Source organism: Molossus molossus, unplaced genomic scaffold (assembly GCF_014108415.1).
Source record: "Molossus molossus isolate mMolMol1 unplaced genomic scaffold, mMolMol1.p scaffold_m16_p_4, whole genome shotgun sequence".
In the NCBI taxonomy this organism is placed as follows: Eukaryota; Metazoa; Chordata; class Mammalia; order Chiroptera; family Molossidae; genus Molossus; species Molossus molossus.
In genome coordinates, this window is record NW_023425377.1 from 76,269,023 (window position 1) to 76,296,717 (window position 27,695).

Here is a 27,695-nt window from a genome sequence, read left to right on the forward strand (position 1 = left end):
TTTAGTGCTGAAAAATTCATCTACAATCCAGTAACTTTGGAAGGCAAATTAGAAAGGGTAAAAAAAATAAATAAATAAAAATAAGTCCAAACCACCATGGAGATACATCATGTATTTCAGGAGCACTTACACTAGAACATGCTCAAGATGACACTAAAAAAAAAAAAAAAAAAAAAAAAATTTTCTAAAAATGTGACAAAAATGTGATGTGCACCTGTCACAGACACCAGAGAGGTGTAACTGGGCAGCCACCTGAATCAGAGGAAGCAGACTGTCCCCAACCTCGATCCTTGTCTTCTCATATAAAAGAATTTATATAAAAGACTCTAGATAACATTTGCGTTTGTTCGGTGAATTTACTAAAACGTTAAAGCATGCACATTTATTAACGAAACAAAGCAGGCAAACCTATACATCTGGCTCATGAAGCTCAGACAGGCTCTCGGCTCATCTGAAGAGGAAGTGGGGTGGCAGTTTCTGCCTTATGTACCCTTGCGTCTATAGGTTTTTTTAAAAGTTTCTTTGCTAGATATCCTGGCAGAGATTAACTCTAAAAGTCTCCCCTTGTCTTTGTTATGGCTTTCCCACAATTAATGAGAGTTACCTGACAATTAAATCCCAACTCCTATCTCTTTTCTGTTTATAGTCTTCTTTTCTCCACCTCCCTGCGGCCCTAACAACTTCGAGATGATTTGCACTAAGGGGTCTCTGATTCCTCCTTCTCCTCTCCCCTTCCATTCCCCTTCCTCCCCTGCATTGTTCTGTGAGAAGGGGAGGTTTTAACTTTGTGTTCTCAAGATAAAGCCCTGCTAGCCTGGCCCATGTGGCTCAGTGTTTAAGCGTTGACCCCTGAACCAAGAGGTCACCAGTTCAATTCCTGGTCAGAAACCAGTTCAATTCCTGGTCAGCGCATGTGCCCAGGTTGTGGGCCAAATCCCCACTGGGGAGCATGCTGGAGGCTGCCAATCAATGTTCTCTCTCATCGATGTTTCTATCTCTCTCCCTCTCCCTTCCTCTCTCTCTAAAATCAATAAAGAAAGAAAAAAAAAATTCTTAAATAAAAAAGATAAGGCCCTGCTACAAGCAGTCTACAAAGCTTTATGGCTTTGTTTAAATTCCTGCCTCAATTTCCCTATTCCTCCTGCCCTGATACCTTTCTCCTAATATAACCAGGAGGGGTTCAAAATGGTCATCAGGGAAAGAAAACGGGAAAGTCCTATGACCTGGCCACAAGCACCTTTCCAGTGACAATGCCGCATGAACCAGGGGTGGGGTGTGTTTTTGCATTCCAAGATTGCAACCCCCTTTTTAATATTTATTCATATGGAATTATTGAATTATGTATGTGTTGAGTGATGTAAGATCTTTGGAAGCATGAAATGTAGCAGAGCATCCACAGAGGGATCGTGAGCTGAACCCTGGTGCCAGCCAGTAGTCTCGTGCAACGTGGCAACCGCTGGAAGGAGAACATCCACATATTTCCCTCATCATTAAAAAGGATCCTTTGAGATCTACGTTTAATTATAGAGACAATGTGGAGAGAGAGTGGAGGGAGAAGGATATGGAAAAAGCTGAGAAGCTGAACACTCCGTCAACAGTTCTCCACGGTAACAACTGACTAAAGAGGGGTCATATTGGGGGTTGCAAGGCTGGGTGAAAGGGTGAGGGGTTAAGCAAAAATAATAAAAATAAATAAATTTAAAAAATAAAAAACGGTTTTAAAAAAAGGAGTCGTATCTGCTGCTTCTGGCTTAATGTGAAGATTTTAAAAAAGAAGAAGAATTCCTTGAGCATAGCATGCGGTTCTGGACTCCAGTCTAAATATTCTCCCGTGTGCCCCATTCTGTCTGTAGCAGTGGAAGCCAACACAGGGGAGGATGACAGGACTCATTTTTACAGGAAAGATACAGATGATGGTATTTGTTCGATCCATATGTGTCCACAGAGGGGTGCCACCCATAAGCAGCTCAGTTTTCTGTTCTTTGACAATAAACAGTGACAGCATGAGTCCCAGGTTGTGACTGGACCGGCACAGTGTCTCTTCTGTGAATGAATTCTGATGACTTTCCTGGTTCTTCCTACTTGGGAGAGATAATATGTAAAAAAATGCTGAAGACAAATGAACATCTCAGAAAGTAACTAAAAAGTCTACCAGGCCTGAATTTCTAAGCTCCAAAGCTGGATAAAGAGGTCCTACTATCTGACTCTACAGCTTCCCCCACGACACCATCATAGATAGACTTTTTATTTATTTCATCTTTCTATTTTTTATTTAATTTTTTTTTTTTTTTTTTGGTACGTGCCCCCAGCAGGAACCGAACCCAAGACTCTCTGGTCCACAGGCCGACGCTCCCGCTGAGCCAAACCAGCCAGAGCTATTTCATCTTTTTACAAACATTTGCAGTGTTTACTGTGTGCCAGGTGGCATTCTAAACACTTACCATATATGACCTCATTTAATTCTCATAGGATAGATACTATTATTCCCATTTTGAAGATGCAGAAACTGAGGCACAGAGACATTAAGTGGTTTGTGCAAGGTCACAGAGCCCGGAAGTAGTATAGTTGGGGTCTGAAGCTAGGCAATTCGGCTACATTTAAACACAACAGTAATGAATCGCTTAAATGCTACAGATGAGTAATGAAGACTTTAAGGTCAAATGTGTGCTTTTTAGAATGTAAAGTATTATTCAAAGATAAGGAATTATAATCATTGTTACGGTCTTCTATCTAGTTGACTCTTGATCATTTGGAATTAATAAAAAGTAATGTTGACATTGTTGAGCATAAAGTGCTTTTGTGTACATTATTTTTGTCCTCAATCAATCAGACACTTGAGTAATGAGGCTCAGAGAGGTTACGCTACTTGACCAGTCAGAACATGAAAAAATCAAGATTTAAACTCAGATCTGGTGAATCTCAGAATCTCTGCTATGGATGTCATTATGCAACATGTTTTTGGTGACCAAGTATGTTGGGACAGTTTATTTACATAGTTCGGATCAACATACCCTTTGACCATTGGTGATTTCAGCCAAAGGTTGACCAGTGGCACATACTGTGAAAACAGAGTAATATTAGGACACAGTCAGTAGCCACATAGCAGAATTATCCTTGATGTGAAACTGCATGTTCTAAGAACAGCTGGTCCCAAAAGTTGTTCTTCAGAAGTAACAACAATTCTGGTTACAACAAAGGAAAGTTGTCAACTTTTGGAGGAAAAAACCTGTGTTAGAATTCTCTAACTGGCTGAATAGTTTTAAGCAAATCATTTGAGCTTTCCCAGTTTCAGTTTCCTTAACCTTAAACAGGAATTTTAGACACTCAACAAAAGTTCATGGGCCAGGCATTGCTCAGGCAAAAGGAAAACAATGGTAGCGCAAACCATGAAACTTAGAGAGGGTGAAGATTGACACTTTGGTATCTTAAGAATAAAACCATATAAGAAGATATGTTATGCAGATAATTAAAATAGAATGTAGTGACAGTGAGTGAGTGAGACTATCATAGAATGAGTGGTTAGTGAAACCTTCTCTGAGGAGGTGACATTTCAGTTGAAGTGTGAACATTAATGAGACAACCTGGCAGAATGAAAGGGAAGAGCAGGAGGAAACAGCTGGTGCAAAGACCCTGAGGCAGGCATGCACCTGGGAAGTTCAGGGAATTGAAAAGGAGCTGACACAGCTGAGTAGAGGTGTTGGGCCAATTTTAACTGATGATAGGAGGTTCAATTTGATTCTAAATGTGATGGGAAGCCAAATTTTTAAGTAAGGGAGTAAAATAATCTGATTTACATATTTCACTGCCACTCTGGCTGCTATGTAGAGAATGGGAAAGGGAACGAAGAGAGTGAGAGAGGAAAGAAAAGGAGAGAAAGGAAGAACAGCTTTTCTGACTTGGGTCTCAAAAACCAGAAACTTCAGCTTCATAATGCAGGACCTTAATGCAATTTCACTTTTCTTTCAGATCAAGGAACCAGGATTTTCATGGTAACACAAGATATTGGGTTCAGACAAGTACACCACGTTGCAGAGAAGCTGGTCTTACCACTCTGGTGTGGACAGTAGAGGGAGAGACCTCAGTGCTTCCAGTTCCATCCTCTTTCTGCACCCCACTGAAGTGACTAAACCATTTCTTGTATTCCATTTTCACCTGGAAGTTTGAGGAACATAGAGGTTTGTGTTACATCCAGAGCTTGGTTCCGAAGAAAGGACCCTAAAATAGGAGACTAAAGATATAAATGCCAAGCCCTACTCTCTGCAGCTCTTTTATTGGTTTTCTGTATAATCTTGGCCATGCTTGTATTGATTTTTTTAACTTGATTTCCTTAGTTGTATAAAAGGTGTTTACTAAATGTCAAGTACTATAAAGACTCTATATATGGCGATAATAGGAAAGTGATGATGGTAATGGTGATAAAGGTGATGATGTTAATGATGATGAAAATGAGAGTAATGATGAAAATAAGGAAGGTGGTGATGATGATGAAGGTGATTATGATGATTATTGTAGTGATAATCATGGTGATGATGGTAATGATGATGGTGGTGATTATGGTGCAGATGATGATGATGGTGATGATTATAATACCTCACCACAGGAGAATTATTCATCCTCTCTCTGGTGAATTCAGGTTTGGCCACGTGACTTGCTTTGGCCAATGAAAGAGAGCTAAGTAACACTGTGCTGTGATCACCTTTCCCTTTGCCATGAGAAAACCAGTGTTCTACATAGGGATTGCCCCTTCAGTCTACATCCCCAAGTGAAGACAATGTAGCTCATGTAGCATGAGCAAGAAATAAATCTTATTGTTGTAAGCCACTAAAATTGGGGGAGGAGGACTATTTGTTACTGCAGCATAATCTACCTTATCCTGACTGATAACATGCTCTGCTTTGAACTGGTTTTTGTCCTCTACTCCCAAATTAATATGTTAAAGCTTTAGCTCAACAATGTGACTGTATTTGGAGATATGGCCTTTATGGAAGGTTAAATTGGTCATAAGGGTAGAGCCCTGACCAATAGATTTAGGGTCCTTATAAAAAGAAGCATGAAAGCTCTCTCTCAATCTCTCACCCATGTGAGGACACAGAAAAAAGATGGCTCTCACCAGAATCTGACCCTACTTACATCTTGATCTCAGATTCCAGCCTCCAGAATTCTGACAAGATAAATTTCTGTTGTCTAAGCTACATTGCCTCTGTTATTTAGAATGCATGTTCTTAAGAGATATGCTTGAATGATAAATGTTAGGAGGCTAAGTGAAACCCAGAGCACATAGCAAATCTAAGCAACACCTAAACCTTCTTCCCAGACTCAAGGCAACCCCAAAATAAAAAGGTCAGAGAAGAACAATAAATGAACAACCACTTTATAAGGCTCAGAGACAAAGTAATTAGCTTTACCTGCTGATTGAGGAGACAGTGTACCACAAAGAGCAAAACCCCCTGCAGGACATTGATAATGGTGAACATGTAGGCAATGACTGATCCAATTGTCTTCCCAACTTCATCAACCATAAAAAGACCAAGGCCCCAAGAACAGCCCAGGATAAACAGCTGAGCAATGGCTTTAAATGTCATGACTCTGAAAAGGAAAAAGAGTAATAATTACTTCTGTTTATCAGGGACTCACTGCTTGTTGGGCACTGTGCTCATTGCTTTACATGAATCACCTTCTTTAACTTTATAACAACCTTGGATGGTTAAGCAGCTTCCACAAAGGTACATAGCTTGAGAATGAGGCAGAACAAGTGTTTTCAATTGCCTCTGAGGATAACACTTTCTCCTACTCTTGGAAATGATTTCCCTGCAAAGTCTGTTACCTGGACTTATTGGAAGATTTATGCATTCTAGAAGTTTGTATTGAAAACTATGGATGAGCCCTAGCCAGTTTGGCTCAGCGGTTAGAGCATCGACTCATGGATCAAAGGGTCACAGATTTGATTTCCAGTCAAGAGCACGTACCTTGGTTGTTGTGGGCACCATTCCCGGCCCCAGTTGAGGTCGTGTGGAAGGCAACCAATCAAAGTGTCTCTCTCATATTGATGTTTCTCTCTCTCTCTCCCTCCTTTCCTCTCTACCACTCTATCTAAAAACCAATAGAAAAATATCCTCGGGTGAGGATTAACAAAATAAAAATGTGGATAACGAAAACATCATGACTTCAGAACATAACACAGTGTTGGATTTCTTCAAACAAAAATTGTGTCTAGAATAGGATTGTTGATGGCCATGGGCTGGGCAAGCTCATGTATGTCACTGTATGTGAGTATGCACCTGTGTGTGTACAGGTGTAGAGGTATGGAGAAACACCAAGAAGGGTGACACTGCCTCTCAGGATCAAAGAAACTGAGGCTGAGATATTAGGTTGGTCTTATAAGTACATGAGATCAAAGGCAGGGTCTGAAGTTGGACAGAAATTCCTTTAAGTTTTGTCCACATGGCTCACCAATGCAAGGATCTTAGCCACTCTTGGATAAGATGAGCAGTTTGTTTCTCTTATCAATGGGGATTTTAGTAGTGCCTACCAGAGAGGTTGGCATCATGAGCATTCAATGAACTAATCTTGATAAATGCACAGCATCTATCAAGTTCCTAGTTAATATTAGTTGTTGTCATCAGTGTTTTTAATAATTTATTCTTTTATTATTAAGTTCTTTTTGTTATAGATGTCTCTCCTTTTTCCCCCAGACATCCCCCTCCCCTCGCCCAAGCATTGTTTCTATGTCCATTGGTTACATATACATGCATATAAGTTTTTTGGTTTATCTCATTCCTCCTCCCTGTCCCCCTCCTCTGAAGTTTGTCAGTTAGAACTGTACTCCTTTCTTTGTCTCCGGGTCTGTTTTGTTTGTCAGCTTTTTCTGTTCATTGTATTCCACAAATAAGTGAGATCATGTGGTATTTGTCTTTTCCTGATTGGCTTATTTCATTTAGCATAATACTCTCCAGGTCCCTCTGTGTCATCTCGAAGGATAAGAGATCTTTCTTACAGCTGCATAGTGTTCCATTGTGTACATGTACCACAGCTTTTTTTTTCTATCCTCACTCGAGGACATTTTTGCATTTATCTTCAGATAGAGTGGGAGGGAGAGGAGGGGAAGAGAGAGAGAGAGAAACATCTATGTGACAGAGACACATCGACTGGTTGCCACCCACACAACCCCAACCGGGGCCAGGGACAAACCGCAACCAAGATACATGCCCTTAGCGGGAACCAATCCATGGGCTGACCCTCTAACTGCTGAGCCAAACTGGCCAGGGCTATACCACAGCTTTTTTATCCACTCATCCATTGATGGACCCTTGGGCTGTTTCCAGATCTTAGCAATTGTAAACAGTGTGCTTTGAACATAGGGGTAAATATATTTTTTCTGATTGGCATTTCAGAATTCTTAGGATATACTCCTAGAAGTGGGATCACTGGGTCAAATAGTAGTTCAATACTTACTTTTTTTATTTAGGTTAGCACCAATGAGAATTTAGTTTCTACAACCAAGGAGAATGGAATCCAAAAGTGTGTGGATTCTCACAGACAAAAGGATAATGTTGATTACCTTGGCATTAATTTTATATGAAGAGTGAGCTATACAAATGAGGCACCCAACAAATATTTATTGAATAAGAAATGAGGGAGTACATGAAATCAACTGAAAATTATAGTTTTTACTTTTTCTATAAGTTGTCCCTCATGTACTCTTTATCTAGTACCAGGAAATTCTATATCCCATTTTTGTATGGTTTTTCTCTCCCAGGAAGAGTTGTCCTGTAGGAAAATATGGATATCACTGATTCTGGTACCTTCTTACCTGGTATCCTGAATGGTGGAAACTTCTTTATTGAGGGAGGAAAGTTTGCTTCTCAAAATCCACAGAATTTGGAAGTAGAACACCAAGTTTATCTGTAGAAACAGCATGGAAAATTGATTTCAAATTTTCTTTTGAGGCCATGTCATGCAACCCAACTTGAGATGAACCTAAGAATGTTTTCCCAAAATATAAAGGCTGCATGAGGTTGGTATGGACACATGCTCTGCTCTAAACAGCACACAGTATAACCTGTGGCACTTGGTGCTTGATCAGGTGACTATATAATTTATCATTCAAACCAGGACACCTTAAAAGTGAAAAAGTGCTATTAATATTTATATCAGGACAATGGACATAAAAGTACATTACTGGCCAACAGAAAAACATGTTACTCTATGCAGAGTAGATATTTGCTAAATATTTGTTGAATAAATGAATGTAGAGTTTTGTTGTTGTTTTTTTTAAAGAATGTCTGGTAAAGAGTTATATCCAAGCAACCAGTGAGCTGGACAGAAGCCAAGGAATGACACATGCAGACAGTATTTCCAGTAAGGGAGGTTGATCACAGTAGGTTATATTTTCTTATCTTTATATCATTTCCCTTTTAACAGGTAAGAAAGACTATGTTTGCCCTGCCAGTTTGGCTCAGCGCTTGAAGCATAGCCTGCAGACCAAAGGGTCTCAGGTTTGATTCCAGGCCCTGGTCAGGGTCGTGTGGGAGGCAACCAACAGATGTGTCTCTCTCACATCAATGTTTCTCTCCCCACCCCTTTCCACTCTATCTAAAAAGCAATGAAAAAATATCCTCGGGTGAGGATTAACAAAAATAAAAATAAACACTATGATTGGCCATCCCAAGGCAGGCACACCAATAAATAACCATCAATGACCACCTACCAAGACAATGATGGCCACTGGCCCTATGAAGCTCCAGATGAACCCTTTATCAAGCTTGAGCCAGCAGCTGTTGAGAGAAAGATAAGGATTTGCTGTTTATTTTTCAGAAGGAAAGGAACTTAATTCAGGCTCCTGTAGCAAGTTCTGAGCGGTGCCAGAAGCTGCTTAGTTCAGAGCTGGGTTTTAGATGGAATCAGACATGGATCTTCTCTAATGCAGGCTGTATGCTCTGAGCCTGTTTCCCCAGGTGTAAAGTGGGGTTAACAAATACTGAAAAAAATTAAATGATTACCATGGCTATCTCCCAAGGTTTGAAGTCAGGTTGGGTGATTCCTGTGACTTTGTCCTTCTCTTTCAATATTGTGTTAACTACTCCAGTCCTCTCCACATAAACATTAAAACCAATCTGTCAAATGCCCACAAAATAATTTTCTTGGATTTTGATTGTGAATGCATTGAACCTATAGATCAAGTTGGGAAGAACTAACTTCTTGATAATACGCAGTCTTTCTATCCATGAACATGCACTATGTGTCCAGTTATTTGAGTCTTCTTTGATTTCTTTCATCAGTGTTTTCCTCATAGAAAATATTAAATGAAGTAATGTGTACACAGTTTTTGGATACAGTTCCTGGCATAGTTAAGGCTCAATAAATATAGGTATTCTAATAATAATGATTACTATAATAAGAAAGAGAGTAAAAATAATTTTGTCATTTCAAGAGTGTTATATAATGAGAACCATGTGAAATGTAACTTTTGGTAGTGATTACACCTCAATGCATGTGATAAAATTGCACAGAACTAAATACACAAAGGAGTACAAGTAAAATGAGAAGTATGAATAAGATCAGTGATTGCTTCGATGTCAACGTTCTGGGTGTGACCAAGAAACTTTTGGAGGTGTGGATATGCTTATTACCTTGATTGTGGTGATGGTGTCGAAAGGGGCAGGAGAAAATATTAAAATAATAGAAAATATTAGGAGAATATATAACTAATCATAGTGGGGCACTAGCCATAGTTATAAAAAAATGTTAATTATCCTTTGCAGTGTTCATCGTGATTGCTTTGTTCTGATTAAAGAAAAGTCTATTCTAACCTGGCTGGGAGGTACAAGCTTTGGGAGTTTAACTTAGAAATTCTGTCCATTCTCCTAATGTGAGAACAAGGGGGAACTACTTGACACCATGAAAAGATTAACAACCTGACTCTCAAAGCATTGGAACCATTATGGTGACTCACATTGCAACCAGCCTCTGCAACCCAGCACACATCCCTCCCTCTTGCCTGTAACCATTTTACACATTATTTTTTCTTTTTGCCTAACTGCCTTTTCTCATGCAGTCTTTTTCTTTCTACCCTTTAAAAATGACTGACTAGTGAGGGGGTGGAGAGTAGATTTTATGGGATGACTCACTGTGCTCCCACACTGTCAGCCATATTAAAATAAATGCTCATAGCCCGGCCAGTGTGCCTTAGTGGTTGAGCGTCAACCCACGCACCAGAGGTCGCTGGTTTGATTCCTGGTCAGAGCACATGCCCAGGTTGTGGGCCCAATCCCCAGTGTGGTGCATGCAGGAGGTGGTCAACTGAAGTTCTCTCTCGATGTTTGTATCTCTCTCCCTCTCCCTTCCTCTCTAAAAAATCAATAAAGAAAAAAATGTTTTAATAAACACTCATATATGTCTCAAACTTGTCTCTGCTTAATTGGCTCAAGTAGCGACAGGTGGCCTGGACCCATTCATTGTCCAGTTTCATATTTGTCTGAATAGGACCTGAATAGGGGAAATAGGACCTGAATTTTACCAAAATTCTCAAAGGGATTCACCCCCGAGATACTGAGAACCACAGCTCTAGGAATTTCCAGGAGAAAATGGAATTCAGTCTTAATAAAGAACTGGTTTGAACTGTAATTCACAAAAGGAAAATGGAATTTAAAGCAATGTTTTTTTATTTCAGATCATGTATTGGCCATGGGTGCCACTTCTACCATAAATGCTTTCATCATGCTTACTGAGTATATGTTCCATAATTTCCGTGTCCTACTATTGCAGATACAGCCACAATCAGAGCTGGAATCCCGTAGCCTACAGGGTACATGAACTTCTTCTTGAATCTGCCTGTGGTGGTGTAGTTGGCCACCTTGAGGTTCCTGACCGTGAGGAAGAGGTGCAGCCCTTCCAAGAACATCCAGGTAAAGGAGGCCAGGTAGAGATAATGCAATACCCCTGCAATGATGGAGCACAGAACCTGAAAGGAAGAGAAGAGTTAGGAATGTGGTGCCAGTGTAGTCTGTACCTGATTATATCCTCAGCAGTTATCATTTCTTGGATGCTAGCTGGAATTTTAATTCCAACACCTGTGACATTTTGCCTGGGGCAACGCATTTTCTGGGGCCTTTCACTGGCCATTGAAGCCTGCTTGCACCGTGCATGGGGCAGGCCAGAAGCATCAAGGAATGAATGCCATGGAGCAGCCCTCAAACCGTGACAGATGAGCATTGGTAAATAAATGCTCCATTGCTCTTGTCCTTTGGGAGGCTGCGATGGTTAATATTATGTGTCTTCTTGACTGGGCTAAGGGATGTCCAGATAGTGAGGAAACATTTCTGGGGGTGTTTGTGAGGGTGTTTCTGGAAGAGATTAACATTTGAATCAGTAGATGATGAGTAAAGAAAATTGCCCAGTAAGAGTGGGCATCATTCAATCCATGAAAAGCCTGAATAGAACAAAAAGATACAAGAAGGGAGAATCCACTCTCTCTTCTTGAGCTGAGATGTCCATCTTCTTTACCCCTTGGACATCAGCATTCATGGTTCCAATAAAATGTTATTTACAAAATCAGATTGTGGACCAGAATTGGCCTGAGCACCATAGTTAGCCAACTTCTTCCAATTTTGAAATGAGGAAACCGAGGCCCAAAGAAATAACAGTCTCTCCCAATATCACACAGCTAGTTAAAAACAAAAATCTATTTGAAACCCAAACTGTCTTCAGAGACCATACTTACTCTTAACCATAGCACTTTGCTCTCTTTTAGGGAGGAAAATCGTGCTTTTATAACTTTCTGATGGTGAGGTCATAGTCTTTAGGGTTAAAAGGAACCTTGGAGAACATCTGGTAACAATTCTTCCTGGATGTGATGATATGGTAATGATCATGATCTGGTGAAAATGTTGTTCTCTGAGTGATTAATCCAGGCTCTATGTTTTATTCTTGCTAAAGCCCTATGATGATTTCATTGTTTTGGAGATGACTAATGAGTCGTAGGCTTGATTCCAGTCAAGGGCATGTACCTCAGCTATGGTTCGTCCCAACCCTGGTCAAGGTTGTGCAGGAGGCAGCCAGTCGATATGTCTCTCTCACATTGATGTTTTTCTCTCTCTCTTCCATCCTCCCTCTCTCCTTCTCACTCTATCTGAAGATAGATGGAAATATATCCTCAGGTAAGAATGAAAAAAGGGTGGAGGGTCATTTCAACAAGGTCATATAGCAAGTAGGATGAAGAGTTGAGATACAAGTACAGATTGTGTAGCAAAGACACTGTCCACCAAATATGCAAACCTCCATCCACCCCTCAATTCTAGAATATAGATTTGTCTCTAAGAAATTACTTCCCAAGGCTGGAGTGGGGGTAGGACTAGGGAGGAGAGGGTCAATGGGGGAAAAGGAGGGACATCTGTAATACATTCAATAATAAAGATGAGTTTTTAAAAAAGAAAAAAAAAATTACTTCCCAGCCAGAGAGTACATTTCCCAGCATGTCTTGCAGTTAGGTGTGACCATGTTCTAGCCAACAGCATGTAAGAGGAAGTGACATATACCACTTCCTGGGATAGCCTATATAAGCCTCCCTCATGGGACTCTGTGCCATGCTCTTTTCTCTTTCCAGTTGGCTAAAATGGAAAGGTACCCAGGATGACCTTGGAAGCTGTGTATGAGATAGAAGAGCCTCCATCATCTTGTTTGCTCACCTTCTACTGATACATACAGGTAAAGTGAACTACTCTTGTGATAAGCCACGGCATTTCAGAGTTCATTTGTTACAGCAGCTATTGTAAACCTGTATAGTACCATCAGTCTGCCTCTCAATCACTTTGCTCATTGCCCCTTAGAAATTATAGGCCTTGTCAAAATTACACAGGAGGAGGGCTGAAATGGGGACTCTTGCATTTTCCCCCAGGTGACTGTTACCTCTCTCCCCACCTTTCCTCAAGACAATAGATTTGATTATGATAACAAGAAAATGTGGTTAAATTACCTACCTCAGGCTCAGTTTGATCAATCCCTGTGAGGAAGAGGAAGTGGGCCAGGAAGAGGCAGATGCATAGCTGCAGATGGAGGGAGGTGCTGGTGTTGTGGATGGGTCGGCACAGGATGAAGGTGAGGGATGCCAGGAGAAGACACAGCAGAGACAGGCTCAGTCCCACGTAGGTGATCACAGTCAGAATGGGATCCACCTATGAGCCACCAAAGGAGGGACCCGTTATAGTGTCCACCTCTGTAGTTATATTCCTTATAGAGAGTCAGATGGACTTCCTAGTTCAGGCCCTCAGATGAGTGCAGATGAGTGAGTGAACCTCTCTGAGACTTGCTGTTCCCATCTTCAGAATAGGGGCATGCAAAAGAGCATGTACCACATTGGGCGGTTGAAAAACCAAAACCACTAGACATGCTGTTGAATACAAATATGTGAGCCACATGTATAATTTTTTTTTTAATCCTCACCCGAAGATTTTTTTTTTTTTTTTTTTTTTTTGCCTTTATCTTCAGATAGAGAGTCAGGGAGAGAGATAGGGAGAGAGAGAAACATCAATGTGAGTGGTTGCCACCTACACAATCAGGGCCGGGGACAAACTGCAACCAAGGCACGCAACCTTAGCAGGAACTGAACCCGGGACCCTCTGGTCCGCACCCCAATGCTCTAACCGCTGAGTCAAACCGGCCAGACATGCTGTTGAATACAAATCTGTGAGCACTGTGTATGCTTCCATTTATTTGTATCTTCTTCAACTTCTTTCTTCAATGCCTTACAATTTTCTGAGTACAGGTCTTTTACTTCCTTGATTAAATGTATTTCTAGGTATTTTTTATATGATTGTTTTCTTAATTTATCTTTTTTATAGTTTTTTATGTATTAAAAATACATCAATTTCTGAATATTAATTTTGTATCCTGATACTTTACTGAATTCATTTATTGGTTCTAGTGCTTTTTTTAGTTAAATCTTTATGACTTTCTATATATAATATCATGTCATCTGCAAATAATGACAGTTTTACTTCTTCCTTTCCAATTTGGATACATTTTATTTCCTTTTATTGTTTGGTTGCTATGGCTAGGGCTTCCAAAACAATGTTGAATAAAAGTGGTGAAAATGGACAACCTTGTCTTGGTCCTGATCTTAAGTAAAACACTTTTAGCTTTTCCCCATTGAGTATGATATTAGCTGTGGGTTTGTCATATATGGCTTTTATTATGTAAAGGTATATTCCCTCTGTTCCCACTTTGCTGAGAGTTTTTATCATAAATGAGTGCTGGATTTTTCTCTTTTTCTACATCTATTGATATGATCATATGATCTGTATCCTTCATTTTTTTTATATGGTGTATCATGTTAATTGACTTGCAGATATTGTACAAACCTTGCATCCCAGGAAAAAATCCCACTTAATTATGGTGTATGATTTTTTAATGTATTGCTGTATTTGGTTTACCAATATTTTGTTGAGGATTTTTGCATTAATGTTCATCAAAAATATTTTTCTATAATTTTATCTCTTTGTAGTATCTTTATCTGGTTTTAAAATTAAAATAATGTTGGCCTCCTAAAATGAGGTTGGGAGTCTTCTCTACTCTTGAAATTTGGGGAATAGGTTGAGGATAAATGTTAGTTATTCTTTGAATGTTGGGTAAAATTCACCTGTAAAGCCATCTGGTCCAGGACTTTTGTTTGTTGGGAGTTGTTGTTGTTTTTAATTATTGCTTTAATTTTGTTGGTTGTAATTGGTCTGTTCAGATTTTCTGTTTCTTCTTGATTCGGTTTTGGAAAATTGTATGTTTCTAGGAATTTATCCATATCTTCCAGATTGTTTAACTTTTTTCACATGTAGTTGTTCTTAATATTGTTTTATAGTCCTTTGTATTTCTGTGGTGTCTATTGTTACTTCTGCTCTTTTATTTCTGATTTAATTTATTTGGTTCCTCTCTCTTTTTTTCTGAAGAGCCTGGTTAAAGGTTTATCAGTCTTGTTTTTCTTTTCAAAGAACCAGCCCTTGGTTTTATTGATCTTTTGTATTGTTTTTTTAGACTCTGTTTTGTTTATTTCCATTCTGATCTTTATTATTTCCTTTTATCTGCTCACTTTGAGCTTTGTTTATTGTTCTTTTTCTATTTCCTTTAGATGTAAGGTTTGATTATTTATTTGATTTTTCTTGTTTCTTGAAGTAGGCCTGTATTGCTATGAATTTTCTTCTTAGGGCTGCTTTCACTGTGTCCCATAGACTTTGGGTTGTTGTATTTCATTTTCATTTGTCTCAAAGAAACATTTGATTTATTTCTTGATCTCATTATTAAGCCATTCATTGTTTAGTAGCATGTTATCTAGCCTCCATGTGTTTGTGTCTCATAAAGTTTTTTCTTGTAGTTGATGTCTAGATTTATAGCATTGTGTAGTATATCACTTAAGGCCACTGTTTTTTTGTTGATTTTCTTTCTGGCAAATCAATCCATTCATGTCAATGGGGTGTTAAAGTCTCCTACTATGACAGTATTGCTATTGATGTCTCCCTTTATGTCAATCAATATTTGCTGTATATATTTAGGTGCTCCTATTTTGGTTTCATAAACATTTGCAAGGGTTATATCCTCTTGTTGGATTGATCCTTGTATCATCAATGTGCTTCTTTTTCTCTTTCTATAGCCTTTGTTTTAAAGTCTATTTTGTCTGATATATGTAATGCTACCCAGTTTCTCTTGTTTCCATTTTCATGAAATCTATTTTACCATCCCTTTACTTTCCATCTCTGTGTGTCTTTCTATCTGAAGAGGGTCTCTTGTACACAGCATATGTATGGGTCTTGTGTTTTTACCCATTCAGCTACCCTATGTCTTTTGATTGCAGTATTTAATCCATTTACATTTCAAGTGATTATTGATAGATGTATAGTTATTGTCATTTAATTATATATTTATGTTTTGTTTTGCTTTCCTTTTTTTTAAATAAGTCCTTTTAACATTTTTTATAATTCTGGTTTAGTGGTGATCAACTCCTTTAGCTTTTTCTTGTCTGGGACACTCTTTATCTCTGCTTTAAGTCTAAATAATAGCCTTGCAGGGTTAAGTAGTCTTGGTTGTAGGTCCTTGGTTTTTATAACTTTGAATATTTCATACCAATTCTATCTAGCCAAAAAATTTTCTGTTGAAAAATTAGCTAACATTTTTATAGATATTCCCTTGTAGGTAACTAACTGCTTTTCTCTTGCTTCTTTTAGGATTCTCTGTCTTTAACCTTTGCCATTTTAATTGTGATATGTCTTGGTGTGGGCTTCTTTGAGTTCATCTTGTTTAGAACTCTGCACTTCCTGGACTTGTATGTCTATTTCCTCTGCCAGTTAGGAAGTTTTCAGTCACTCTGTCTTCAAATAGGTCCTCAATCCTTTGCTCTCTGTCTTCTTCCTCTGGTACCCCTATGATGAAAATCTTGTTTTGCTCATATCATCCCAGAGGTCCCTTAAACTATACACATATTTTTATTCTTTTTTTGTTTGCTGTTCCAATTGGGTGTTTTCTGCTACCTTGTCTTCCAAATCACTGATTCAACCCTCTGCTTCATCTAATCTGCTGTTGATTCCTTCTGGTCTTTTTTTTTTTTTTTTAATTTCAGTTATTGTAGTCTTTATTTCTAACTGGTTCTTTTCTATAGTTTCTATTTCTGTTGTTATGCTTATTATCTCTTTGTGGAAGTTCTCTCTAAGTTCCTTAAGCATCTTTATAACCAATATTTTGAACTCCATATTTGGTAGATTGCTTGCCTCCATTTTATTTAATTCTTTTTCTTGAGATTTCTCCTGTTCTTTCATGTTTCTTTGTCTTTTCATTTTGACTGCCTTTCTCAGTTTGTTTCTATGTAGTAGGTAGATCTACTGCATCTTCCAGTCTTGGCAGAATGGCCTTATGTAGTAGTACATGTCCTGTGGGGCCCGGTGGTGCAGTCTCTCTGCTCACCTGGGCCAGGTGCTCCAGTAATGTCACTGATGTGGATACTGTGTGCCCTCCTGTTGTAGTTGAGCCTTGATTGTTGGTGGAATGTCAGTGGATGGATTGATTCTCAGGCTGGCTGGCTGTGAGGACTGGCCACAACCACAGTATACAAGCTGCTCTCCAGGGGCTGACCCCAAGGAGTAGGATTTGCCCCAGCAGGGTCTGGTACCTGCTGAGACCATGCTTTGGGTCTGCCACTTGTGGAGCTAATCGGGTGGTGCTCTGCTGTGGTCTGAAACAGGCCACCAGGTGTGTTGCTTCTGGAGCCTTTTAAGAGGAGCTCTGGTGCAATCCAATGTCAGATGCTGCCTATGATCATCCCAAGGCTTCCTGTTAGGAGCTACAAAGTGACTGCAGTTGGTAGCTGCCTTTGCTAAGCCTGGATTCATGTGGAAGAGATCATGCTGAGAACTGAGGACAGCTTCCACCAATACCAGACCTGAGGCAGGTCATCAAAAGGTACAAAGCACTCAAAGACCCACCACCACCTGCTGTGCCACTTAAAGGAGCCTCAGGCAATGCTTGACTTGGGTGACACAGGGTCTCAAAGAGTCACCAGGGTAGGGCTAGTGGAGTTCACCAGGCTAACTCAGATTCAGGTTTAGATGTGTGGGGGTGGGCTGAACACAGGGACAATGTCTGCCATCCCTCTAGCCCTCATTCTGAAGCCATATAACTCAGTTTATTCTTGTGTGTGTCTGGTGGCCCCCAAGCCACTGTCCCTCTGCCAGAGCCCAAGATATGAGTGCCTGCAAGTGAGAGTTTGTGCACAGGTCATTTAAGAGGACACCTGGTTTTCAAGCAGCCTCTTGTCTGACCTGGACTGACAGAATCTCACTGATTTTCACAGCCTGATGTTTCATGGACCCATATTCCCAGCACTGGTGCTCTGGGCTGGGGAGTCTGGTATTGGGTTGAGACCTCTCACTCTTCAGTGGGAACATCTTATTGAGAAATCCCTATGGATTATCAACTACCACATGTGGGTTTGGGGCCAGCCCATTTCACATATCTGCTCCTTCTGCCAGTCTTGATGTGGTTCTTTCTTTACATCCTTAGTTGTAGACTTCTGTTCAGCTAGTCTTCATGTAGTTCTCCAAGTTGATTGTTCTATAATTTAGTTGTAATTTTGCTGTGCTCATGGAAGAAGGTGAGCACAGCTTTATTTACTCTACCATCTTGACTGGAACTCTACACTGCTTCTTAAATAAATTAAAATTAAATAAAATTTAAAACTTGGTTCTTCGGTTACACTAGCCACATTTCATGTGCTCAGTAGCTACTTGTGGCTGGTGATACTATTAGAAAACACAACACTCAGAAGTAGTTTCCATGAACATTATGATTTCTTTGTCTTGTTCCACAGTCTAGAACAGCATCTGACATATAGCAGATACTCAACTTGTTGAACGAATAGAATGAGGTTATGCATTAGTTATGCAATAAAATGGTTATCATCCAGAAAATATTCAAAAAATGAGAGGTAAAAAGAAATAAGGGAAGAAGTTAGGTAAATTTTTTTAACCTGAGTTAACCTAGATATGGAAGTTCAGGGGGCTTTGCTTTTTTATTGATGACAGTCGGTTGCCTTCTTCTAGTCTGAACAGGAAGGTTTAGATGTAACTCTCTTTTACAGAGTAACAGATGATTTTATCCCAGATCACCTTGGAACTTTCCACTATAGGAGCTGACAACCCAACTTCCCAATGTCTGAGGGCTTCCTCTACTAACTTGAGCTCACCCTGCCATGCCCATAGGAGTGTCAGAGAATCATTGTCCCCTGGATGTAGCTTTCAACTAATGACTGGAGGGAAGTGGTGTATAAATACCCCAGCTCTCTCACATTCAGTTAGAATGAACTACATTGACCTCCAGAATGCTCCAGAAGGAAGTAAGCTCCAGTTACCCACAGTGGTAACTGGCTTGATGATGCTCTCAGCATGGCTTCTGTCCTTTTCCCTTTTCACATCCCCAGTCCTCTGCTAGTGCTTCCTAGAACTACCTCTCAAGTAAGATACTTCTGCTTGACTCCACATCTTAAGAGACTTTTTCTAAGTCATGGAGAAGATGACCTCCCAGCTTCCTGGACACACTTAGATTCATAGGAAGAAACCATAAATCTTGGTACCTTAGGAGCAAGAGCCACGAGGATAGCAAAGCTGGAAAGGTGGGTGCACTTGCATGTGGTGTAAGAATCATTGCTGCCCACATGAGTGCAGCCTTTCGTCGACCATCTGCCTCCCTCCTCTGATCCTTCCCAGTATACACACAAATTTTTTGTTCTCGTACCACCAGGCTGGAAAGAGAATAGCATAAAAGTGGCTCTCTTTCTGGTTTTACTATCTTAACTTCATATAAGTTGGTCAAGGATTCACTGAGTTGGAAACTGGATGGGAAAGCCCATCATCTGGAACACGATGAAGGTAAAGAGTTTTATACCACACTTGTGTAGGCTTTATTCTCATTGATTTTGGCCCTGCTCTGGTCATCTCATAGCCCTGGGAATTGACGCTTATTAACTGCTTTACCAAGATTGCCTGTCATTGGTAGGGCCAATGAGAGGAACTGGTGAAAAATCATTGGATGAGAGTGAAAGACGCATATGTGTTTCTTCCATACTTCTATCTCCAGCAGGGCAATCCCTCCTCCATGCCTCCATCTTTCACTGGGTTCAATAATGCTCATGCCTCCATTTCCCTTTTAGGCTTAAATGTGATAATAGCTTCTCTGGAGGCCTCAATACTTATTGTTGGTTCTCTGAACCCTGGATAATCAGAGTTGGATTCGGTTACCTTCCAGAACCCTGATAACACACCCACTTAACAATGCAGAAAACCAGCTCTGGGATTTGCTCACCTGAGTATGTTTGAAGGTCAAGAACACAGGTTTAGACAGACTAACTTTTTCCGTTATACCAATGGTGCCACTCACAACATGAGAGTTCAGTTTTATGTCCAGTATTCCTTTTCTGTCACTGAAAAAGGATCCATTCAGAATATCCCCAAGAGACCGGTAAGTGATAAATGCAACTGAACTCTCTGAGAAAACAGAAGAGAAATCACTTTATAGGGTATCCACAGTTTGGTGAATTGGAAAAAAAAAAAAAAAAAAAAAAAAAGCATTGTAGTCCCCACACTTTGGCCCAGTGCCTAGAAATGAGACAATAGTGCCTAGAATCTGAAGGTCAAGAGAATCCTTCCTAGACACAGTACCTCTTGTGGTTCCTTTGAAAGCATCAGTGCAGTCAAAATTCATTGTATTATTTCCAGCTTCCAGAAGAGCCTTCTCACTTGTCTCATTGCATCTCTTGGTTTCATAAACTGGAAACATTAAGAGAGTGAGTCCTGCTTGCCTCACTTCTCATGTCTAAGGAAGTTGCAGAAGAACTCCCTCTGTGAAAAACACCCTGCTGGTGATTTCATTTTCTGTATGCAAGGTAGACTGGTGGCACTCCCTTCCACTTCTCTGGCTGGTGGAGATGAAATTATCAAAATGGCCTGAGCAACACACAGTGGTCACCCAACTCATGGGGTAAGAGGGATAGCCATGCTTCCCAGAGCTGGAACTAGGACAGGCAAGCTCAACCTTTACCATAGAATACTTAAAGGCAAAAACAATTAAATAATATGTACTGAAGTACTTGGTGAGGGGGAAACTATTTTATAAGCAAAAGAATCTTAGCATCTAAAAGATTTCCAAGGAAATAGTCTCCGAAGGAGATCTTCTACATTAGGGGAGAGTCCCTTGAGTGAAATCTCTCCACATCATGTAAACACAAAGTCTGACAAAAGATCCCTCCCCCTGCAAACTTTTAGTCATAAGAAAAATGCTCAGTGTTTCTTACCTATATCAAGCACAGGATCTTCATACTTTCCTGGAGAAGCGGAGCTCTCATTCCATATGGCCAATTCTGTGCTTTGAAGTAGTTGAGTAGCCTTTTTGGCAATGGACTCTTTGCTTCCATTGATATTTAGAATTGTCTTTCAAAGAAATAAAGCTAATTAGGTAGACTCGTACATAAACTTTAAAAAGCAGGAATGTACATAAGTATGATTGGGTGAGCCCAGAAAATAATAACATCTATTAAGGTGCTGCTAGGCTCTGCTATCAACCTGATATGACTTTTCTCACTTATCACTCGCAGCTCTGTGAGGACTGTATCCTTAGCTTAATTGTATTTATGAGAACATAAAGGCTTTAAAAATGAGGTATCTGGAACCTACAAAGAGTTTCTTATACAGGAAGATAGGGAATGGGAGGTGAATGGGAAGGGGATGAAATGAGGCTCTAGATGCTTGATGCAGGTCTTTGAACAACACCTGAAGCATGTAAACTCTTACCAAGGTATCTTAATCTTCTCAGTTGACATTTGAGATTAGATAATGGTTGCGGGAGGCTGTCCTGGGCATTATGAGATATTTAGCAACATCTCTGGTCTCCACCTACTAGATGGCAGTAGCACTGTAGTTGTGCCGATCAAAAATTTCCCCATACACTGCCCCAGACATTGTTCCCCTGGACAGAGAACAAAATCACTTCTGTGTGAGAGCTGCTATATCCTAAAAGTCATAGGAAGCTGTGGTAGTATTTGGGTAGAAGAATAATATGGACGACTAATTAGCTATTTCCCAAACCTAGCTTCACCTTACTCACCCAAAAGGTCTGTGATGACTGTGGTTTCTCACCATTGTTTTCTGGGAAAGAAAAGTAGACATTTAGTCAAATATGGGAGATCACACACCCTGGCTCACATCCCTTCTTCCAGGCATCCTTGAGTTGGGTCATTCCCTGATTCTTCCACATCATATCCTAGTTTTCCTCTGAGAAGCCCCAAATGTCTTCTATAGTAGAATAAAGGAGAATTAAGATAGAACTTCCAGTTCAATCATTCAGTCAATAGTATTTATTGAGCAATTACTAAAAATCAGACATGCCCAACCAATGTGGCTCAGCGGATTGAGCATCCTCCCATGGGCTGAGAGGTCCTTGTTCGATTCCCAGCCAAGGCACATGACTGGGTTGTGGGCTCAATCCCCATTAGGGGGCATGCAGGAGGCAGCTGATTTTTGTTTCTCTCTCACATCAGTGTTTCTATCTCTCTTCCTTTCTCTCTCTCTAAAACTTCAATAAAAACATTTTTTTAAAGCCAGACACAACACTAAACATTATGGATAGAGGTTGATTTAGAGACAAAGGGAATTCCCTTCTAGAGTTTACAGGCTGCCAGGAGTCATTAAGCCAATAATGGCAAACAACTGAGTAATTACAAAGGTACAAGATGTTAATAAATAGAATGAGATGACTTGGGAACATACAAAAGAGACCCTAGATATCAGGGGTGCAAAAAGGGCTTCCTGAAGGAATGGGTATTGATAGAATTAATTACATAGAAATAGTACTAATACTTGTCATTGTCTACACAGAACTGCATATAAAGTGCCTCCATACACATTATCTCATTTAAAGAAACTCAGAAGGTTCTAGAACAGAGTTATGTAGCACAATAGCTAACATTAACTGAGCCCTCCCAGCTGCCTAACACTGCACTAAATATTTTACATAATCATAGGTAAAGTGTATTCATTTACTAAGACTGTTGTAACAAAGTACCACAAACTGGGTTGCTTAAAACAATGGAAATTTATTCTCTCACGGTTCTAGAAAATACAAGTCCAAAATCAAGGTGTCAACAGGACTGTGGTCCTTCTGAAGGATTTAAGAGATATCCTTTCTGGCTGCTTCTAGCTTCCAGTGGTTGCCAGCAATCTTTGCTTTTTCTTGGTTTACAGCAGCCTAACTCCACGTGTGTCCTTATGTCCAAATTTCCCTCTTCTTATAAGGACACCAGTCATAATGGATTTAGGGCCCACCCTGATGTGATTATATCTGCAAAGACCTTATTTCCAAATATGATCACATTCATAGTTTCTATGACTGAACACAAATTTGGGGGAAGGTATTTCACCTAGTATGCAAGTTGAGAAAGTTGCTGAAATGACTCTCAGTTATCTCTGCCTCACATTCCTTTATTCACACCCTTGAGTGTGAATTCACTCTGCACTCTCACTCAACTCAGTGACTCATTTCTAATGAATAGAATACAGCAGAAGGGAAAAGATGTCACTTCTGAGGTTAGGTTGTAGAGGACTATGTTTTATGTTTTGTTCACACTCTCTTCCTGGCTATTCTCATGTGTTTGTTATAATAATGTAAGCTAGAGAAGCCAAAATATCTAAGAACGAAGGGCGACCTCTCCTCAACCACCAGAAAGAAAGTGAGGCCTTCAGTCCAATTGCTTTCAAAGAACTGAATCCTGCCAGCAATCATGTGTGAACTTGGAAGCACAGATAAACTTTCAGATAAGACTACATTCCTGACCAATACTTTGATTGTAGTTTTGAGAGACCTAGAAGTGGAAAACCAGGAAAACCACGCTTCAGTTCCTGCCCTACACAGACTGTGAGCCAATACACATTTGTTGTTTTAAGCCATTAACATTGGGGTCATTTGTTACTCAGCAAGACATGACTAGTACAGTAGATGCTACTACTATTCTTCCCACTTACATATGAGGCATGTAGAAGTCAGTCATTCCCCAAAAGTCAGCTGTAAGCAGTAGTGCCAGAAATCAAATCCAGTCTGTCTAACCCACAATATGGAATGATATTAGGAATTAACAAGTAATTCAATAGGTTGTGGATAGGGAGAGCCAGGTTTTTTAGTGTTGAAGAAAGAAATTACAAATAAGGAAAGAGGGAAGGCTGGATCAAGCCCTGGCGTTGGACTGGGATTGGAGCTATCGTATGAACTCGTGAATTTTGATACATAGACAGATAAAGTGAGTGAGAGAGAAACAAGTAGAGAAATCTAGTAGAAAGTTAGAGATGTACTTTTGGAAGCCCAGGAAAGAGACACAAATTTGTATGGCAGTGAGGTAGAGATGGTGATTGATACCATGGGCTTAAATAAGATCTGGGAAAATATTATAACAATGGGTTGAAAAACAAGGGCCAGGACAGATCTCTGCTCTCCTAACCTTACCTGACATTGGTGGTACTCTCAAAGTCTTCCCCCTGCCTCTCCTTGTTTATGGTGGAGTGTATTCAAGGTTCTTACCGTAACAGTCTGCGTGATTCAACTTAATGATTCCAGCCACCCAGTTGAAATAACGATAATTTGGGACACAGCTACAGTAGTAACTTCCAATTTCATTTTTGCAATATGATGTCTGCTTGCACTTTGCCAGCCCAGTCTTACACTCATCAATATCTATGAATCAAAAGAAAAGATCATTTTTTATTCTCATAAAACTATACTATTTTTCCTTTCTCATGGAATCTCTACTACCCAATATTGTTCAAAATGTACCATTTATTCTTGCATAAAATGACTCCACATTATAAATATGATAGTTTTCCTTAAGTTAATTTATAAATACAATACAATCCCAATAAAAAATATCTACAAGTATTTTATGAAGTAAGATGAGTTGCTACTATCATGCATGAATAGCCAAAAAAACTCTGAGGTGGGGACTAGTCTTCCAAGACATCAAAACATACTACAAAGTCTCAATAAAACAATGAGATACTGGTGCATGAAGAGATAGACTAGTTGAAGAGACTAAAGGTCCAGAAATAGACCCAAATACACATGGAGCTTTAGAATCTGATAACAGTGATATGTTAGATCATTGGACAACACGTTCTGCTGGCAAGACAGTGGGAAGACGGGTTTTCTCACGCATTGCTGGTGGGAATGCAAATTGGTATGGGCTCTCTGGAATTAAATTTGGAATATCTAAGCAAGCTACATATGGATTTACCTCTTGACTCAGCCATCTCACTTCCTGAAGGCACACTTCCACAAATATAGAACAGCCTAAATATCGGAAACAACTTAAATACCCATACTTAGGAAAGGGTTATATAAACTATGGTTCATGCCAAAGCTATAAAAAAGAAAATGGGGAATATCTCTATGAACTAATTTGGAGTAATTTCTAGGACATATTTAAGCTAAAAAAAAAAAAGGGCAAAAGGGAATCTATGGTGTCCTATCAAAAGTCATGCCCTGGCCGGTTTGGCTCAGCGGTTAAAGCATTGGCCCGTGGACCAAAAAGTAGGGAGTTCAATTCCAGTCAGGGATATGTACCTCAGTTTCAGTTTGGTCTCTGGCCCTGGTTGGGATCATGAGGGAGGCAGATGTGTCTCTCTCACATCAATGTTTCTCTTTCTCTCTCTCCCTTTCACTCTATCTGAAGATAAATGAAAAAATATCCTCGGGTGAGGATTTACAAAAAAAAGTGTCATGGTTGTAGAAGACAAGGAAAGATTGAAGATCTGTCACAGGTTAGACAAGACTAAGGGTCATGACAATTAAAGGCAAGGTGGGATTCTGGAATGGTTCTTGAGACAGAGGAAAAGGGAGCACTAGGGGAAGAACTAATGAAACGTGGAAAAAATCTGTAGTTTACTTAATATCATTGCCTGGTTTTGTTCATTGTACTGTGGTCATATCCTTGGTTAACCTCAAGGGAACTGAGTGAAGAAAATACAGAAATCACTGTGCTGATTTTGCAATTTTTATTTACGTCTAAAACCAATTCAAAATAAAAGGTTTAAAAAATAGATATATCCAGTATTATGATTCCACTCATAGGAGTATTCTAAGAGGAAACAAATGAACAGAAACAAAAAGTAGATGGTGGAAGCCAGGGGCTGGGAGTTAGTATTTAATGGGGACAGTTTCAGCTTGGGAGGATGAGGAAGTTCTGTGGATGGATGGTGGTGTTGGCTGCATGACAGTGTAAATGTGCTTAATGCCACTGAAAGGTACATCTAAAAATAGTTAAATAGTAAATTTTATGTTGTGTGTATTTTGCCACAATAAAATACAACAAGTCCTAGATAGTCTACCATTGTATGCTTCACCTTCTGAATTGACACTACACTTCCACCAATAAGATTTTCAGCACTCCAATTCAGGAGTGCCATTTTTGGGGGGCATTCAAATTGGCCTTTAGCATTTGTAGAAATGTAAATGAATTTTGGCTCAGGCAGATGGGCATAGTGAGAAGTGAAATTAGAAAACTAACTTGGGGCCAGATCATAGTGGATAGTGAGTGCCAAGATATTGATTGATTAATTGATTTGTTCTCTTGGTCTTTGTATTTTTATTGAGCATCTGCTATCCTAGTCACACAACAGTAAGAAACACAGAGATGGTCCCTGTTCTTGTGAAGTTCTCAGGCAAACAAACAAACAGAAAAACACCAGTGCTTAAGACTTCAAGAGCCCAGGGTCCTGGGAACTCTACCTTCCTCTGAAGAAAAATCAAGGATCATCAAGCCAGCATCAGAATGACAGCAGGTGGGTGCACAGGGTAGGGACTTCTCTAAGGTCTTTGGGACTATCTTGTAATAGTCTTTCATCTTTGCAGCACTAGCATCCCTATGTAACCCAGGGTTTGGGGCATAGAAGGATACCCTCCTCCCCTGCCAAACTCCCAGATGAATGTGGATTGCATCCTACCTTCACATTTCTCATAAGGATCAGTGAAGTACTTCCTCCTAGACTTTGACTGATACCCATCTTTACAAGCACAGTGGGTACCATTGATGTAGCTGGCATTTTCAGGGCATGGAGAGACAGCTGCAGGGAACACAAGATGCTTTCATTCATTTGCTTACTCACTTATTAAGAAATATTCATTAAGCACCTATGATTACCAGACTCTGTAGTCAAAAGAATGTCCTCTTGGAAACAGCTCTGTTGGCATCCTTTCTGCACCCATCCACTACTGAATACACATGCTCAAAATACTCAAACCATGTCCCATCTCTGCCACCAACAACACTTTTTTGACAGTGTAACTTCTCTCTAGCACCTGTGTTTCCTTACCCAGAGGCTTTCTTTGGCCACCAGACTCCTCTTTGCTCTCCACATGACAGGTAGCAATGCTTTCTCCCCTCAGAAGCAGCTTTCTCAATCAATGACTGACAAGAGTCGGTGCATTTTAAAAACCCAGTTATCTTATTATCAAAAATAGAAACTAGGATGTGGCAAACCTGTAACCCTAATGCACTGCTGGTGGGCATGTAAAATGGTGCAGCTCTTGTGAAATACAGTTAGGCAATTTCTGAAATAAAAGGTAGAATTCCTATATGATCTAGAAATTTCATTCATGGGTATATAGTCAAAAGAATTGAAAGCAAGGTCTTGAAGAGCTATGTGTATACCTATGTTCATAGCAGCGTTATTCACAGTAGCCAAATGATGGAAGCCACCCAAGTGCTCATTAATGGATTAATAGATAAAACAAAATGCGGTCCATCCACACAATAGAATATTATTCAGCTTTAAAAAAAGAAAGAGCTGTGGCCAGTTTGGCTCAGCAGTTAGAGTTTGGCCCTTGGACCAAGGAGTCGCAGCTTCAATTCCTGTCAAGGGCACATACCTCAGTTGCAGTTCAATCCCGGATCCTGGGGCCGTGCAGGAGGCAACCAATCGATGTTTCTCTTTCCCTCTCTCCTTCCCTCCCTCCCTTCCATTCCATCAGAAAATCAATGGAAAAATATCCTCAGATGAAGATTTTTGTTTAATTTTTAATAAAAATTAAAAAGGGAAAGAAATTCCAACATATGCTACAACATGGAGACATTGTGATAAGTAAATAAGCTAATCACGAAAGGACAAATGCTATATTATTCCACTCATGTGAGG

General features: G+C 39.9%; 1 protein-coding gene across 2 annotated transcripts in view; it reads right to left on the reverse strand.

Annotated features, from left to right (window-relative positions):
* Positions 1–998: 998 nt before the first annotated feature.
* Positions 999–27,695, reverse strand: part of LOC118616109 (adhesion G protein-coupled receptor E4-like) — a 69,122-nt gene continuing 42,425 nt past the window's right edge. The window contains exons 4-17 of one of the 2 annotated variants that reach the window (XM_036241486.1): positions 26,505–26,624; positions 24,088–24,240; positions 21,625–21,665; positions 20,816–20,951; positions 20,184–20,291; positions 19,828–20,009; positions 19,100–19,267; positions 12,975–13,169; positions 10,725–10,960; positions 8,708–8,774; positions 7,811–7,902; positions 5,406–5,586; positions 4,048–4,152; positions 999–2,078 (exon numbers count right to left, since the gene is read on the reverse strand). In XM_036241486.1, the coding sequence (XP_036097379.1) occupies positions 1,968–2,078; positions 4,048–4,152; positions 5,406–5,586; positions 7,811–7,902; positions 8,708–8,774; positions 10,725–10,960; positions 12,975–13,169; positions 19,100–19,267; positions 19,828–20,009; positions 20,184–20,291; positions 20,816–20,951; positions 21,625–21,665; positions 24,088–24,240; positions 26,505–26,624 (1,895 nt within the window). In that variant the 3' untranslated portion in view covers positions 999–1,967. Of the gene's footprint in view, positions 2,082–4,047; positions 4,153–5,405; positions 5,587–7,810; positions 7,903–8,707; positions 8,775–10,724; positions 10,961–12,974; positions 13,170–19,099; positions 19,268–19,827; positions 20,010–20,183; positions 20,292–20,815; positions 20,952–21,624; positions 21,666–24,087; positions 24,241–26,504; positions 26,625–27,695 lie in introns of both variants that reach the window. The other variant, XM_036241487.1, reaches the window with a different exon arrangement.